Source organism: Pectinophora gossypiella, unplaced genomic scaffold, assembly GCF_024362695.1.
Source record: "Pectinophora gossypiella unplaced genomic scaffold, ilPecGoss1.1 Pgos_36, whole genome shotgun sequence".
NCBI lineage: Eukaryota > Metazoa > Arthropoda > Insecta > Lepidoptera > Gelechiidae > Pectinophora > Pectinophora gossypiella.
In genome coordinates, this window is record NW_026063246.1 from 232,650 (window position 1) to 249,285 (window position 16,636).

General features: G+C 52.9%; 2 protein-coding genes across 2 annotated transcripts; both read left to right on the forward strand.

The window, feature by feature from the left end:
• Positions 1-2,370: 2,370 nt before the first annotated feature.
• On the forward strand, positions 2,371-5,634 carry LOC126381122 (uncharacterized). The gene is made up of 4 exons (XM_050030654.1): positions 2,371-2,506; positions 2,849-3,569; positions 3,651-4,545; positions 5,533-5,634. Exons 1-4 carry the CDS (start codon positions 2,371-2,373, stop codon positions 5,632-5,634), a joined length of 1,854 nt encoding a protein of 617 aa, XP_049886611.1.
• Positions 5,635-8,366: 2,732 nt separating this feature from the next.
• On the forward strand, positions 8,367-10,039 carry LOC126381123 (uncharacterized). The gene is made up of 3 exons (XM_050030655.1): positions 8,367-8,672; positions 9,207-9,313; positions 9,619-10,039. Exons 1-3 carry the CDS (start codon positions 8,367-8,369, stop codon positions 10,037-10,039), a joined length of 834 nt encoding a protein of 277 aa, XP_049886612.1.
• The last annotated feature ends 6,597 nt before the right edge of the window (positions 10,040-16,636 follow it).

Below are 16,636 nucleotides of genomic sequence, written 5' to 3' on the forward strand. Positions count from 1 at the left end.
CCTCCTTACGACCACTTCGACACCACCTTCTTCAAGGACTTGCTGAGCGCCCAGATACCAACTATCCTCGCGGGGGACCTCAACGCCAAGCACCCGGCCTGGAATTCGCGCGCCCGGAATGAGGCAGGGAGGAAACTCGCGAGGCTAGCCACCGACGAAGATTTCGACGTCGCCGGCCCCACCCAGCCCACGCATTTTAACAACTGGGGCACATGCGACGTGCTGGACATCGTGGTAAGCCGGGGTCTTAGAACACCTGTCAATCAAGAGGCCCTTCCAGATCTCCCCTCCGACCATCGACCGGTCCTGCTCACTCTGGACGAGCTCCCCACCAGGGTAGCAGCACCCCGCAACCGCACCTTCGTCAACTGGGAGATTTTCATAGCAGAGCTGGAGGAGAAATCCCACACCGGCCCAGTCTCCACAGCTGATGAAGTCGAACGAGCCGCCAAGACACTGACCGCCGACTTAGACAGCGCATTGACAGCCGCCTCGCATACCGTACCGAGAGGCGAGAGGAGGCTCTCCCTCCCGCCTCGGCTACGCGCCCTATTAGAAGAGAAGCGCAGAGTACGGCGGCAGTGGCACGACACCAACTGCCCTACCCTCAAGTCGCTATTAAACCGCCTCACAGCCAGAGTGAAGGCGGAGCTGGTGACCAACGCCGCAATGTCGTGGGACAGCCATATCGCCTCGATTGATGACGACCTTCCCTCTATACATCGTCTATGTAAAAATCTTGGCACGAAGAAGGAAGCAGTACGCCCGCTGCATAACGAGAATGGCCAGCCGAGGTACAAGGCCCAAGACAGGGCGGAGATCTTCGCCGAGTGCCTCGAAAAGCAATTCTCCCCGAACCCGACTGCAAACACACCCCACGTGGCTGCAGTCCATCAACATCTGGAAGAGTACTTCGCAGCGCCGATTGGACCGGAAGAGGACCCCGTCTTCTTCTCACCCGGCCAGGTGAAGAGAGCTCTCCAGAAAGTGAAGCCCAAGAAGGCCCCGGGCGCGGACATGATTCCAAACATGGCACTGCGGACTCTTCCCCCGCGAATCATAGTGGCGGTGACACGCCTGTTTAATGGGATCATGCGCTCGGGACACTTTCCCACAGAATGGAAGCTCGGCCGGGTGATTATGCTCCCGAAGCCCGGGAAGGACACATTGAAGCCGGAGAGTTACCGTCCAATCACTCTCCTTAGCACGCTGTCGAAGACTTTTGAGAGGCTATTACTAACGCACCTGCAGCCACACATCACGCCGCGGGATGAACAGTTCGGGTTCAGAGCTGGCCACTCCACGACATTGCAGCTTACTAGAGTACTGCACTACATGGCAACAAACATGAACAAGAGGGAGTTCACCGTCGCAGTACTACTAGACATGGAGAAGGCTTTCGACAGAGTATGGCATGAGGGACTGCTGTACAAACTGTCGAGGTCACCGGCACCGAGGAGACTCGTTAAAATAATTGCGGCCTTCCTCGAGGGGAGGAAGTTTGTGGTGGCGGTGGAAGACGCCACCTCATCAGAGCGGCCCATAAGAGCCGGAGTCCCTCAGGGATCGTGCCTGTCCCCAGCACTCTACGCCCTCTACACGGACGACATCCCGGTGGAGGGCCAGGTCCAACTCGGCCTCTTCGCGGACGACGCGGCGTTCTTCGTGTCGTCGTACAAAGCCGAGCACGCCGTATCTAAAATGCAGCCCACACTTGACGCCCTTCCCGACTGGCTAGACAGATGGCGACTGAAGGCGAACGTCGCGAAGACCCAGGCGCTGATCACGGGGAGAAGTCAGCAGCCATCTACCCTGAAACTGCTGGGACAGGACATCCCATGGCAACCCTCGGTGAAATACCTGGGGGTTACCATAGACAGGAATCTCACGATGACTAAGCACGTGTCCACCGTGCTCCTCAAGGCGAAGCAGGCGCGGTACAACCTCCGCCCTATCCTCGATTCCCGCCTGCCCCTGCGCACCAAGCTAGGGATATACAAGACGTACGTGCGGTCCCGCCTAACTTACGCGGCGCCCGCATGGTACGCTCTTGTATCCGAACTACAGAGAGGAAAGCTCCGTGCGCAGGAAAACTTATCACTGAGAATGATACTAGCAGCCCCTCGCTTCGTCCGCAACCGGACGATAGCGAAAGACCTGAGATGGGAGGGCCTAGACGCCTTCATAAGTCGTCTCGCGCGGGTGATGTTCGACCGCGCAGACAACTCTAGTCATCAGTTTCTTCAGGGCTTTGCGCCGCTTCACGCGCGCCCCCCGGAGAGACGTGGGCGACCTCTACAAAGAGAGCTCGCACAGTGAGGTTCCTACCTCCAAGCCGCAGACAGGCCATCGCAGCATCTAAGCCGCAGAATGGCCACCCAGCACCATGACGGTGCACCTAGCCGCGCCAGCGAGGCACCCCAACACCGGCTGGTCGTAACCAGCCGCGATTGCTACATCTGCAGGGGCTCCAAGAGCCCGGAAGATCCCCCGTGCCCACAAGAGGGCGCGTGAGAAGGCTTTACGTCGGGAGCGACGCGGGGCATGGCGCGGGGAGCGACATGAGGAGCGGATACATGGCGCGGCGCTCCTGATTGGCCGACAGAATGCGCGCACAGCCCGCTAGTTCCGGACCGAAGATTTCCAGAAATTTAAGAATCTGATTGGACACGACACTGGATCGCTTGTCCACTGCATGCGCACGGATGCACTCTTTGTCTACCCACACTGCTGCCTGACAAGAAGAAAGAAGCTGGGGGGGGTATTTTTATTTAAAAATACCCTCCAGATTCCGCACGTTCGCTAGGTAACACCGTTATCACTCCTATCACCCCCGGCCTCCCACCAGCGGGTCTCACCGGGGAGGGTGTGATAGCGTGTGCCCTGCCTAGCGGACCGCTCGGCATCGCGCAGGAGGAGGACAACACCACGCTGCGTCCATACGGGGTGAGCATGGCTCCCCCAACGGCCGGGATATCGAAGCGCAGGTCGCGCATATTTGTGCGCACCGGCGTTTCCGCAACCCACGCCACCGCCGCAATCGCAGCTATGATGCCCAACACCACACCGCCATTTACTATTGGCACAACCCATCGGCCGCCCGCTTTCCCGCTGCCCCTGCCCCAACTTCCGGGAACAGAGGCCGCGGCAAAGAGGACTACCACGCCGCCGGAGCGGCCCCCGCCGCAACTCCGCACGAGGACTTCACCGCCTGTCGCGCTCTCCATGCCCTCACTGGACATGGAGACAACACCGCCGAGCACGTTCTCCTTCGCGCCCACCAACCCCTACTCGCCGCCCTCCATGTCCAGGCTGGACACGGAGATAACACCGCCGCGGTCATACGCGGCGGTGTTAAACACCAACCCGGACTCACCGCCGCATGCGCCTCCGCGCCCGTCCCTCCGGACGGCGCCCACGCCATCGCCGCCGAAGAAGACCGCCCAGCAACCACCGCTCGCCCCCGCGAGCAGGAAGATACCGCCAATAGTGGTCGACCGGCTGCCTGACTGGCCCCACCACTTCCGCAAGCTGCGGGAGTTGCTGGGCCACATCCCCAACGCGCGCCCGTACGGGAAGGGCGTCCGCTTCCTGGCGAGGACCGAGGAAGAGTTCCGGCTCTACCAGCGGTACCTCACCACCCTGGAGAGAGCCACGGGACTCTCCTGGTTCGCGTACGCCCCACCGGCGGAGCGCTCGTTGAAACTGGCCATCCGTGGCCTACCCCTGGACACCGACGTCGCCGTCCTGGAAGAGGAGCTGCGCAACCGCGGCTTCGAGCCGACTTTCATCCGGCCCATCCAGGCTCGAGAGGGGAGACCGGGCTGTATCTTCTTCACGGAGATCCGTAGGACGCTGGGATTCCAGCGAGTCTACGAGATCTCCGAGCTCCTCTGCATGCCCGGCATCAAGGTCGAGGCGTGGAGGGGAAGAAGAGGTGCAGCCCAATGCCACCGCTGCCAACAATTTAGACACAGCAGTCACAACTGCCACCGTCCTGCAGCCTGCGTCCGCTGTGGCGAGTGCCACACTGCGAGCGAGTGTCCGCGTCCCCGGGACGACCCGGCCACCTGCTGCAACTGCGGGGGACCACACCCTGCGAACAGCCCCTCCTGCCCGGTGAAGATGCGTGAGCTGCGCAACACCAGGGCGGGCACCGCACCCACGACCGTGAGAAGACCGACTCCACCAGCAGTCTCCATCGTGGACCCCGGTAGTGAGCCGACCGCGCAGGGCTCACTCATGGCCGCGGCAAATGGCCCAGACGGGCCCAAGCCGAAGCGCCCACGAATCCGCAGGAGAGCGAACCCTGCTCCCGTCGCTACCACCACTGCTGAGCCCATCGCCGTGGAACCCGTCCCCCCGCAGCCCTCTACGTCAGAGACAGCAGCCGCCGCCCCTCCAAAGGGGAAGAAGGCGAGGCTCCGAGCGGAGGCTCCCCCAGCTCCCTCCAGCGAGAAGCTGGAAGTCCTGGAGGAGACCATGCAGTTGCTGCATAACATCTTGGCCGCCATTCGCACACAGACCGACCCAGTGCCCATCATCGTGGGAGGCCTGGCATCGTTGCTGGGCCAACTCACCGGTGGGCACTGACTACCAACACCGGACTGGACTGGGGCTGCCCACATCCACTACTCCCCGTCGAGTAGTTAGGACCGTGGCCACCCCCCGGGGGATGAGTTGACGCTTCCAGTGGCAGTGGAAGCAGTCCTCTCCCCCCCTCCAGCCGCTTCGACACCAGCTGCCCCGGCGACGGAGCAGCTTCACCGGACCAGACACCACCGCTAGCTGACGGGCGCTCACTGGGCCTCCCCCAACGGGGAACCACCCGGTGGGCTCGACCTCGCTAGCGGCACCTCGGACTGACAACTCCATCGGGCTCACGGAGGGGCGATCATCGCCCGCCGTGTCCCACCCCCGAGCCACGCCCGTTTTTGCGGGCGGCGAGCGCCGCCACGTTAAAGGGGCTACGCCCCGAGAACGTCTCCCCGTCGCGGGCTTCGCCCGCGACGAGAAGAAACCCGACGCCACACGACACGAATTACTTCTTCTCACTCCTTCTCTAATTCTCACTGATTTTACATCGATTGTTTACGAATTTTTACTTAAGATTTTTTACTTGTATTTTACCTTTTAACTTTGTATTTAATGTGGTTTGACAAATAAACCGGATCTTCACTTGCACCGCGGGTTTTCTTCAGTCCCAGCAAATAAAATCTGCATAAGCAACAGCGGTGGTCCTTCGAGCCGGATAGAAGAAACCTGAATCCTCAAGAAAGAAGACGAACCCTCAAGAAAGAAGACGAATCCTCAAGAAAGAAGACGAACTCTCAAGAACGAAGACGAATTCTCAAGAAAGAAGGCCTACTCTTAATACGGAAAAAAGAAGAGGAAGTCTCAAGAGAGAAGAGGAAGTCAGAAGAGGGAAGAGGAAGTCTGAAGAGGGAAGAGGAACAATCAAGAACCGCAAGACTGAAGATTGGTCTAACATCGATATAAAAACATCGATATATTCTTAATTTCAACTTCTAGTTTCAACGTCCTAATTTCAACAAGGTAGCGCAGTCTTGTCCACCTAACGGTGCCAACGGGAGGCTGTGTGCACATCATACGTCCGTTAGGACGGAAAAGTGACTCCTTGAAGCGGGAGTCGCTACTCGCACAGCCTTTTTCGAGGTTACGAGTTAGCCGTATAGCCTTTTTCGAGGTTGCGGTAGCTTCTGGCTTACGCCGAAGAATGCCCATCACGAGGAGCAAGACCTTTGAAATTAGAGAGAAGACCTTTGAAGCTAGAGAGAACACCTTTGAAGTCAGAGAGAAGACCTTTGAAGATAGAGAGAAGTCCGCGCCCGCCTCCGCCGCGCCAATGGTACTCATCGAGAGAGACACGGCCGCGCTCCCGCGCACCACGACGTCAGCCATGCACATCGATGAACAGCCTGCCAGCACGTCGGCAGCGTCCGCGAACACGGTTGTCCCGCAACGACGACTCGTCACGTCCACGGAAGGGAGGCAGGTGCAAGTCCCGCCTGTCAGAGCAAGTACCCGCTCCGTGCGATCGATGCGCTCCACAGCAAGTACGACGGCGCGCATCAGACAAGCCGAGCTCGACGCGGAAATACAATTAGCTGAAATGAAACAGCAGGAACTCCGTCTAGAAGCCATTAAGGTCAAGGCGAAACTTGAACGGAGCGTCGCAATGATAAGGGAAGAAAGCGAAAGAGGAAGCCAAATCGATGAACAGGAAATCGCCGCTGAAACGCACACGGAGGAACAGCAACGCGTCCACGACTGGTTGATTGAAATGGAATACAGCCAGCCGCGGGGGGAGGGACGACGCCCGCCTCAGCACAGTATGGAGCCTGTTCTATGCACGAGAAACGTGCACGCGAGCGAGCGAGATGGAAGATGGAATCGAGAGGCACGAGGGAAAGAGACGAAACTACGCCCGCCTAGCCCTATTCCTAATCAACGTACGAGCTTTCATGCGACGAATAAAGAAGAGGACACGGTCGATAGAATAGCACAAGCGCTAGAAAAGATCGTGAATAAACGTCCGGTGCCCCGCCAAGCCCACGAGCTGCCTACGTTCAGCGGCGCCGCGACGGAATGGCTACCCTTCAAGGCGGCCACGGGGGATTCTACGACGATGTACAAGTATTCCGACTACGAGAACCTTGCACGGCTACGGAACTGTCTACGAGGGAAAGCACAGGAGACAGTCGCCGCGCTGCTATGCTCGGCGACTAGCCCCGACGAGATTATGCGAACACTGGAGCAATGTTTTGGAAGACCAGAGATGTTGATCGAACGAGCGATGGAAGATATAAAGAAGTTACCTAAGTCCGGTACGTCCACGGGCGAATTGGACACCCTCGCGGTCAAGTTAAAGAACATCGTATGCGTATTAGGTGGCGTCGATGAAAGAGGATATCTCCGAAACCCCATGTTCACACGAGAGGTCATCGAGAAGCTAAGCCCACATCTCAAGTCTAGGTGGTATGACTTCGCCTACGAACACGGAAACCCCTCGGAAGCCGAGATAGCAACGCTGTCAAGATTTTTGGAACGTGAGGCCTACCGTGCGATGCGATTTTCATACGCCACATCGCCCCAGTCGCTGAAGGAGACTTTCAACAATCAAGAAAAGAAGTCGTTTTCACGTGAAAGGCCACGTAAAGACGTGAAAGTCTACGCAACCACTGAGACACCCACCGCACCGACCGTCGAGAGAGAAAAGGAAGCCGTCACAAAACGATGTCTATGCTGCGGCGGCAACCACGACGTACCCGATTGTAAGAAATACAAGAGGATGACGGTCAACGAACGATGGCAGTGGGTGAAAGAAGAGAAGATATGCTTCAAGTGCATCAACGGAAAGCACAGGAGATTCACATGTAAAGCAAAGAGGTGCGGAATAGAAAACTGTCTCTTACCTCACCACAGTACGTTGCATATGGACACGTCCCCCGCCGCAGCTACTCAACCGAAGTCACCGCCAGTAAACGAGGAAAATGTCTTGTCCGCGTCGGCCACTACAAGCGGCCTGGTCAAGGTATTATTGAAGGTGTGCCCGGTGGAGATACGCGTACCGGGAGGACCGTCATTGAAGAGGTACGCGCTACTAGACGAAGGCGCTACCATCACGCTCATGGACGAAGGCCTAGCGAACGACCTCGGCGCCAGAGGACATGTGAGCCCGCTACACATACACGGGGCCACAGCGAGTCAAAAGGAAACGCAAAGTCGAGTCGTCAAGATTGAAGTACGAGGCCAACATGAAGAGCAGTTTCACGACATCACCTTGAAACAACTTACGATCGGAAGCCAGACAGTGAAAAGGAAGTTCGTCGAATACGAACACTTGAAGCACCTACCACTCGACGACACGAGTTACGAATCGGCGCGCCCGAGCCTACTGATCGGCGCCGACAACTGGCATCTGATTATCTCGAAGGAAATCCTCATCGGCAAACGCTACGAGCAGGTCTACGAGATCTCCGACCTTCTCTGTATGCCCGGCGTCAAAGTCGGAGGCGTGGAGAGGGCGAAGAGGTGCAGCCCAATGCTACCGCTGCCAGCAATTTAGGCACAGCAGCCATAATTGCCATCGTCCTGCTGCCTGTGTCCGCTGTGGTGGGAGCCACGCGGTCAAAGACTGTCTGCGCCCCCGGGAGGTCCCGGCAACCTGCGCTAACTGCGGGGGGACGCACCCGGCAAACAGCCCTTCGTACCCAGTCAAACTGCGCGAGCTGCGTAGCACAAGGGCGGGTACTGCGCCACTGACCAGGACACCAAGAAGAACCGCACCAGCACCCTCTACCGTGGTGGATCCCTCTAGCGAGCCGACCGCGCAAAACTCGCTCATGGCCGCGGCGAACGGCCCAGATGGGCCTAAGCCGCAAAGGCCGAAGCGGGTCCGCAAAAGGACGAAGCCCGCCCCCACTGACACCACCACCGCTGAGCCCATCGCCGTGGAACCCGTCCCCCCGCAGCCCTCGACATCGAAGAAAGCAGTCGCCGCCCCTCCCAAGGGGAAGAAGGCGAGGCCCCGAGCGGAGGCACCCGCAGATTCCGCCAACGAGACGTTGGAAGTGTTGGAGCAGTCTATTCAGCTGCTCCACGACATCCTGGCGGCCATCCGCACAAGGACTGACCCAGTGCCCATCATCGTGGGAGGCCTGGCATCCCTGCTGGGCCAACTCACCGGTGGGCACTGACTACCAACACCGGACTGGACCGGGGCTGCCCACATCCACTACTCCCCGTCGAGTAGTTAGGATCGTGGCCACCCCCCGGGGGATGAGTTGACGCTTCCAGTGGCAGTGGAAGCAGTCCTCTCCCCCCCTCCAGCCGACTCGACACCAGCTGCTCCGGCGACGGAGCAGTTCACCGGACATGACACCACCGCCAGCTGACGGGCGCTCACTGGGCCTCCCCCAACGGGGAACCACCCGGTGGGCTCAACCTCGCTGGCAGCACCACGGACTTACAACATCGGGCTCACGGAGGGGCGTCTTTCGCCCGCCACGTCCCAACCCCGTGCCACGCCCGTCTTTGCGGGCGGCGACTGCCACCACATTAGAGGGGCTACGCCCCGTGAATGTGAAAAGAAACCTGACGCTTCGGTATTCATTCTGGACAGTCGGAGTTGCAATCCGTGCGCACTTTCACTGTCTACGCTCGCTTGTGATTGGTCGTGGAAGTGGCGGGCATCTCCCCCCTCCGAAACCTCTCGACAAAGCTCGAGATTAGGGCTCGCTAGGTCAGGCCTGCACCCCGACCCGCGACAGGTGGTCGCGACTAAGTGCCGGTGAGCTCCCGGAACCCCACACTTCGGCACCGGTCTGTCGGATGTGGTTAGGCCGGGAGGGAAGCCGGCGGGAGCGATCGCCTGGCACGGGTAAGATTGGGTGTCGGTCGGCTTCCAAGAGGTCGGGAGTTCTTTGCCCAACGGGCTAGGGACGCCTGGTGCGCCAGGTGTCCCCCGGTTGTTCCCCCGGCGGGAAAGGAGTTCTGACTCTGCCGCCGGGTGAATCGTCAACTGGGGTGGTGGGGGGTCATGCCGCCCCCCTCCCTTCCCAAACGGCGCCCTAAGCGCCCCAGGGTCTTCCGCAGGAGCGCGGCGGCTTCCCTACTTGGGATTCCGCACCTGCGGGAGACCCTGGCGTCACTGCGCCAACCCGCGCGTGATGCAGTGCGTCCCTCCCCCCCCTCCACGCCGGGGGCGGGGGAGACGTACTTCGACGCGCCCCTCGCCCCTGCGGGCGAGGGCCCCCCCTCACCGGGGCCGTCCCTCTCCATGCCGGAGCTGGGACCGCCATCGCCGCCGCCGCGCCGGACAGCGCCGCCGCTGCACTTAGCAGCGGCCCCGTTGCCGCAGCGCCCCTCTCGCGCGAGCCGCTCCCCGGCCCGCTCGACGTCCCCGCCACCGGCCAAGGTGCTCGCTGCCCAGTCCCCGTCTTCGGGAGAGGGCAGGCATGCCCTTCGACTGCCGGTGCGCGGAGCCTTGTCTCCCCCCCGTTCCGAGGAGGGTTGAGACAGGTCGCGCCCACGCCGGCGCCACGTCAGTCGCCGGAGGCGATGGACACGCAGCCGTCGTACGCGGCTGCGGCCTCAACGACACCGCGGATATTACCACAGCGGGACGCACATTCCCCGCTCCAGGCCAAGCCCGCGTCGCAACCTGCTCCGCCGAAGCGAGAGCGTTACCCCCCTTTGGTGGTGGAGGTACTCCCGGACTGGGCTCGGCACTTCCGAGCCCTCCGGGAGAAGCTCGGACACCCCCCTAACGCCCGTCCATACGGGCGGGGGGTGCGCTTTATACCGCCCAAGTAGCAATCAAGAATAATTGTGATTAAGTCATATATGTCTAAACTTTAGCTAAAGTGAGATTTATCCAAATCAAATAGGACTTATTAGGACTTCATAAATTCATTTCCTTCTTTAATACTATATAGTTTTCAACAAATCCTACTTTAGATAATTTAGAATACACAAAACCAAGTTAAGTATTCACAAAACTATTTAGTCTTATCTCAGCCTACTGTTAAGTCTACAAGTATTCTTTTACTTTACTCAGATTATTTGAAGGCTCACTTAACACTAAATTGATTTAGTGAAGTATCAGTTTAGTCTTGTAAAGTAAAAATTGATTGCCTAGATATACTTAAGGCAATTTTTATTATATGTTGCTCCTATACAAAACTGTTTTATTCGTTTTTGACTACAATAAGTAAAACATAAGAAAAGTGTATTCAATGGACGATAAAATCGAAATAGAAGCAAGCAGAAAGATGGATGACGTCCAAATAATAAAAGGATCTGGTGGTTTTCGCAGGCAGAATATTAAATACAGAAAATTAACCTGTGATAATGCACATCCCACTGTTTTTGTTAGCGATGCGATATCTTCTTCATTGCCATCATTTTTTTTATATCGATTGGTATAACACAATTTTTTTGGCAAAAAAATCGTAAGTTCCTGTTTTTCAAATCCGATCCAGCGTGTGGCGGCCCAGGCGTCTCGCACAAATCTTCTCAAAAATGACTAAGCTAGTCTAACCTAGTCTAAGCGCACGGCAACACTACACCATGAAAAATCGAGTTTTATATTAAAACCTGCTAAGTTCAAATATAAAATTAGGTACCTATTAGTCTAATAACAAATAAATCCAATCAAAAACATAAATGTGAAATGAGAGCCAAGTTCAATATTATGATAAATGCTTTGGTTGTTGACTTCAACGACAAAAGAAGTGAGATCTAAATGGGTGCCAAGTTCAATGGTCAGTCCTGAAATTTATTTATAAGTAACAGTATAACATATCATATCTTCTTATAACATAAGATAATATATTGTAGCCTAAGGTCTGTCTTATTGTAGGTAAGTACATATCCTCGTAACGCACGCGTCCTTTTAAAAGGACAAATTCAAAACTAAAAGTCGACTTTATAGATATAAAACATTTGAATACCTATTAAACTCGTTTAAGATTCACGTTAAGTTAAAAAAAAATAATATTCCAGTAAAATGGATGAGAGTTGTGTTGTATCGTAGGCAAAAAGGTGACAACCTATCACCGCTAAACACATGTTCCAACTTGCTTACCTACCCTTAAAGTACTTGTCGAATGTGGCATCAAGTGGTTTTATGATCACTTAGTGCTCTGCCTACCCCGATATAGGCGTGATTGTATGTTATGTTAAGTTAATCTACATACCTACCACAAAAAGACCGGCTGTCATGAGTTTTGATTACTTACTGATTCTTACATCTATAGTTAGATACAGGCACTAATTAGGTATTTATGTTAAGCGTTCATGATAGAATCTAATTATTAAAAAGTTGCCAGTTTTTTTACTTTTTCCTTTATATTTTTTTTTTTTTTTTTTTTATGGTTTTTCTATAAACAAAGGATTGATTTATTCATAAATAATAAAAAAACAGAATGTAAATCCACCACAGGCTTCGTCAGTACCAACATTCATATTAAAAAAAAAAAAAAATAAAATAAAAATAAGGGAAAGCATATTCAATTCATACATAATAAAATCCGCACAAGCTTCGTCAAAATACAAAAACAAAACCACAATTGGCTTCGTCCAAAACTGCCTACTCCAGTAGCCCACCCCGGACCGCTTCCGGCTCAAAGCTACCCATTAAACTGGCCGCATTTCCACGTTGAACAGCCAGTGAAATGCGCTGAACCAAAAACGATCCGGAACGCGGATCATGGCCCTTCTCACGCAACCGCCTCCCCAGCTCCCTAACGAAATCCAGTGCCTCGCAACCCCATGGGCCCCCAGTCTCAACGGCAAAGGGCAAAAAGCAATAATTTGGACTCAAATTAGCATATTTTACATGCTTTGCCCTTGCCGCTGACTCCGCAGCCGCTCCCGCCGTCCGAATAGTGCCGGAGAGATGCGACGCAGCATAAGTGCTAACGCACGTCGCATCCCACAGCAGACTACGCCCCCGCTCCCATGGGACCAAAGACAAACCGTCCGGACGCTTACCGTCCGCACGGCTCAAACCCGGGGGCTCCAGAACGCAGGGGATGTTCGCTGACACCAAAGCACGACGGAGAATGTCATTAAGGGCTCCGTGTCGCGAAAACCTGCCAGCGGACCTGATGCAGCTAAGAGCATGGTGCCCATCTGCCTCAACACGCACCCCACAAATACACCTGTGAGGGATACATACATTACAGCCCAAACGATACGCAACGGCGATTCGCGTAGTATCCCTGTCTAAAAGTGTTCCTAATTGCGGGGAAGGCAGAGCATGAAGCCAAGCGCCCGACTCCGGCCTAGCAGCTGCCTTCAAGCGCGCCAAACCAGCCCCAGACGAACGCTGTAACAAATCATCAAAAACAATTTTGCACAGTTTTTCATCCCAATCCCTCTGAGCCCCCAGGCGGTCCGGAGCCGACTGGTTAGGGCATAACCCATTCCACTCGCTTAAAGCCTGGTCCACGAACGGAATCGTCAGTCTGTCACCATCAATACGGAGAATCTGAGCGACCAGACCGCGAACACCATACGCGGAACCAAGAAAAGCGGCAACACCCGTACCCTCCATTCCACGAATGCCAAGACCCCCATGCCTAATCGGTAAAGATGCCTGGGACCACTGATCGTTATCCAAAGTAATATTAAGAATATTTTCTAAAATTCCCCTCAAACATAAATCCCAAGATTGAACCTGCGCGGGATACAGCCACGAAGGGGAAGTCCTTAGGGTATAGGTCAACTTGGGCATGGCAAGGCAACTCCTGAGCAAAACTAATGCTACACCGGTGTGAAGCTGTTTCAAGTGTACCTTCCGGGAATTCAGCATATCCCCCTTCGCCGATAAAAGTGACGGCACCCCTTCGGCAAAGATTGGGGCTCCCAACAAAGAAAGTGATTCCCTGCTTTTATTCTGCAAGCCCGGCAACAGTACCTCGAACCGCGAAAAAACTGACTGTACGCCTTGACTGCAACCGTAAAACTCACATTTTTGTGCATTAACCTCCAAGCCCATTGCTGATAAATTTCGGAGAAGGACCGGAATGTCACTTAAAACTACCTCCGGAGGCCCGCCAATGGTCCCGTCATCCAAATACCACAGATTAAGGGGTGACTGGATTGAAATGACCGCCCTCTGCATCGCCAGGCTGAAAATTAGCGGACCTAAGGGATCGCCCTGCTGAGCACCCACTTGCGATGGAATTGTGCTACCGCCATAGAACAACTTGCTGTGAGAACAGTAACACTGATGCAAAAATGGATACAGAGACGGTATGTGCTCTTTAACCTCCGCCAGCATTGTATCCCGCTCTAAGCTATTAAAAGCATTTTTAATGTCCAGCTTTACGATTACTGCATCAGCGTTACTGCTATCACTGACAAAAGTACGTGTGGCATGAATAGCCGCCTCACAGCCCAATGGCGTCCCAAAACCAAGCTGATGAGGCTGTAAGTATCTGGCCATGTCCTCCCTCGCGGCAAAGCAACCCAACTTCGCAACTAGGCGACGAAATGTACTGCCCACCGCTATTGGTCTTATTCCACCATCACTTTTCGCCAAGGCACACAACGTTGCGCCATACAAGTAAGGGCAAACCTCACGATCTAGGGTCCCCCGTAGCAAAAAATTGCACAACCTGGTAAGCGATGCTAAAAGACGACGGCCATTGTCACCCGCAGCAGACGATGTTAACTCCTTAAGATGCTGTGGTCGAATCCCATCCAGACCAGCAGCAGAGCCGCTATAAAAAGAGGAAATAGCCCCCTCAACATCCTCGTCCGACACGGTTAAATACGGAAAAGATATGTCCGGTTCACTGGGCATAACTAAAGGGCGCGAAGGGGCCGGATGCTTAGCATGCAAAGACGAAAGCGTGTTATCGTCTGCTGGCGCAAAAGTGTCATCCGATGTTATGAGCCTAACAGCTCCCCTCAAATCCCCCTCAAAAACCTTAGCCTCAATTGCCCTATACACACTGTAGGGCTTGATGACGCGCGGCCCCGATGAGAGAAAGCTTACGTTACCAGAAGTAACATTCTCCTTTACCTTTACGGTTAAACCCCGGTTGTCTGCCCTATTAGGTACCCGCAAAGCCACATATGCAAAAGTAAATAACTTATACCAATCCTGCTTATCATTCGAGTTAACACAATTATTGATTATATCACGCAGCTTACCCGCCGCACAGCTGCGCGCCCCCTTAGGGATGTGCTTTAAAACCCTAACATCCTTCTTTAATATATGCAAGTCTTCCAAACTTCCCGTCGTGGATGGTAAAAGACCTTCATCTGACCTTTGATTTGACATCAATACATGCTCGTCCCTGTGCATACGCCCTATATGAATATTGAGGCCATGTGACCCTACAAACCGACGAGAAGAGTTAGGGCAGTGAGGACAGGGTAGTCGCAACGGCTCATCCATTGCTTAACACAATAAAAGTAAATTAAATAAAAACAAACTTTACATATTTAACCTTTATCTGCAATAAGCATCGTCAAAAACTCTAGTAAATACCATGCAATAGCACTTAAAATTAATTAATATAAAATAGAATTAAACATGTCAAAATAATATTAATAATTAATTTCATTTACAAAAATAGCGCTTAAAAAAACCCTTTATTAAAACTGTCGCAAACATTCAACATTGAAATATAAAATAAATCTAATAAAATAAATATATTCCAAAAGCATCAAAATATGTTTCCAAACCTAAAACTATTATATAATGGTGTGAAAACAAAAAGCAAATAGCACCACAATAAGACTTATTAAAAAAAAATAGATTTATAAAAAAAAAATAACAATAATAAAATTACAATTAAAACCTTCTAACGCAAAAAGCAATCCTAAAAATATAAAAATAAAATAATGTCAATAAAAAAGTCGCGAACACTCGGTAGCGAACCCGGGATCCCCGCAGCTGTGGTAATAACGGCAAACTCTTTATTAAGCCGGCGCCTCGACCAACGCGCTATCAACGCTTATCTTTGATGCGCGAAAATCCGGTACTGTTTCGACGCCGCTACTCCTTACATAAAAAGTGGGTGGGTAGACGACTTATTGCAACCGTAATAAACACTAAACCCGGAAAGCACTCCAACACCATAACTCGCACTTTTAACACCACTATTGCGACAGCACCATTTCTCGCCCCCTGTGGTACGGTTACACAAAGTGACCTCCCAAAGAAACGCGTACCTCTTCAGCCGGTACTCAACGACAATAACCGTGCCCTAATCTCCGCCTTACATCTTCGGTCCTTCGCACTATTTTTCGTAGATATCACTTGACGCGATGCAGGACTGATTGCCGCGCAAGTAAATCACTAGCGGTATGCTTAATTTACTCGCTTGTATTTTTAATCTTTTTTTTTTTTTTTTCCTTTATATTCATCTAATTACCTATCTGCATACCAAATTTTAACTCTAGGTCATCTGGAACTGGGTTAGAGTTTTGATCTATAGGTCAGTCAGTCAGTCAGTCAATGATAAAAATGAGGATTTTAGGATAAGCTTATGAAATTTAGAACACTTATATGTATCTCACAAGTCTCAATATATGAGCCAAATTTGATACGTTTATGTGAAATAGTTTTTGATTTATGAGGGGGTCAAAAGTGCCTCCAAATGGTTTGTGTAATATTACACACGGTGCGGCTCGCCAGTTCTATTTCTTGAACTTGGCTTGACACGCTACCGCGTGTCTAGATACTTTTCTTTCTTCTTTCATTCTTTCTTTTAATAATTTTAAAATGTACCTATTTTTAACTAAGCTTTATTCACAATCATAAACAAAACATATCTATTTTAAGTTTTGTGTATGGTTAAATGCATTTAAAGTGGGCATTAGATTAGATTCCTTTATTTTTTTAGCTTGATAAAGACATCGGGAATTTGGCCGCCTTTTTTAACAATAATGTTTTTGGTGGGATTAGAAACTACCGCGCACACACACGACGTTAATCAAATTGCAAGGGTTCTTCGTATATACAATATTCAACGGATAATCGTTAATTTTTACAATATTCAACGGATACTCGTTAATTTTTACAATAATCACATTGTTTCCGTTGGCAATTAGAAGCGCGGTGATCGTACCTACTTTGCGTCAGCGAACC

What these genes read in the sequence shown, in the direction of transcription:
- LOC126381122 (XM_050030654.1), top strand. Translation starts at nt 2,371, where the DNA reads ATGGCCACCCAGCACCATGACGGTGCACCTAGCCGCGCCAGCGAGGCA. An exon ending in CACATCCCCAACGCGCGCCC is followed by an intron (nt 3,570 to 3,650) that starts GTACGGGAAGGG and finishes CACCCTGGAGAG; the next exon opens with AGCCACGGGACTCTCCTGGT. An exon ending in CCGACCCAGTGCCCATCATC is followed by an intron (nt 4,546 to 5,532) that starts GTGGGAGGCCTG and finishes TTCAACTTCTAG; the next exon opens with TTTCAACGTCCTAATTTCAA.
- LOC126381123 (XM_050030655.1), top strand. Translation starts at nt 8,367, where the DNA reads ATGGCCGCGGCGAACGGCCCAGATGGGCCTAAGCCGCAAAGGCCGAAG. An exon ending in CTGACCCAGTGCCCATCATC is followed by an intron (nt 8,673 to 9,206) that starts GTGGGAGGCCTG and finishes TGGTCGTGGAAG; the next exon opens with TGGCGGGCATCTCCCCCCTC. An exon ending in GTGGTCGCGACTAAGTGCCG is followed by an intron (nt 9,314 to 9,618) that starts GTGAGCTCCCGG and finishes GGTCTTCCGCAG; the next exon opens with GAGCGCGGCGGCTTCCCTAC.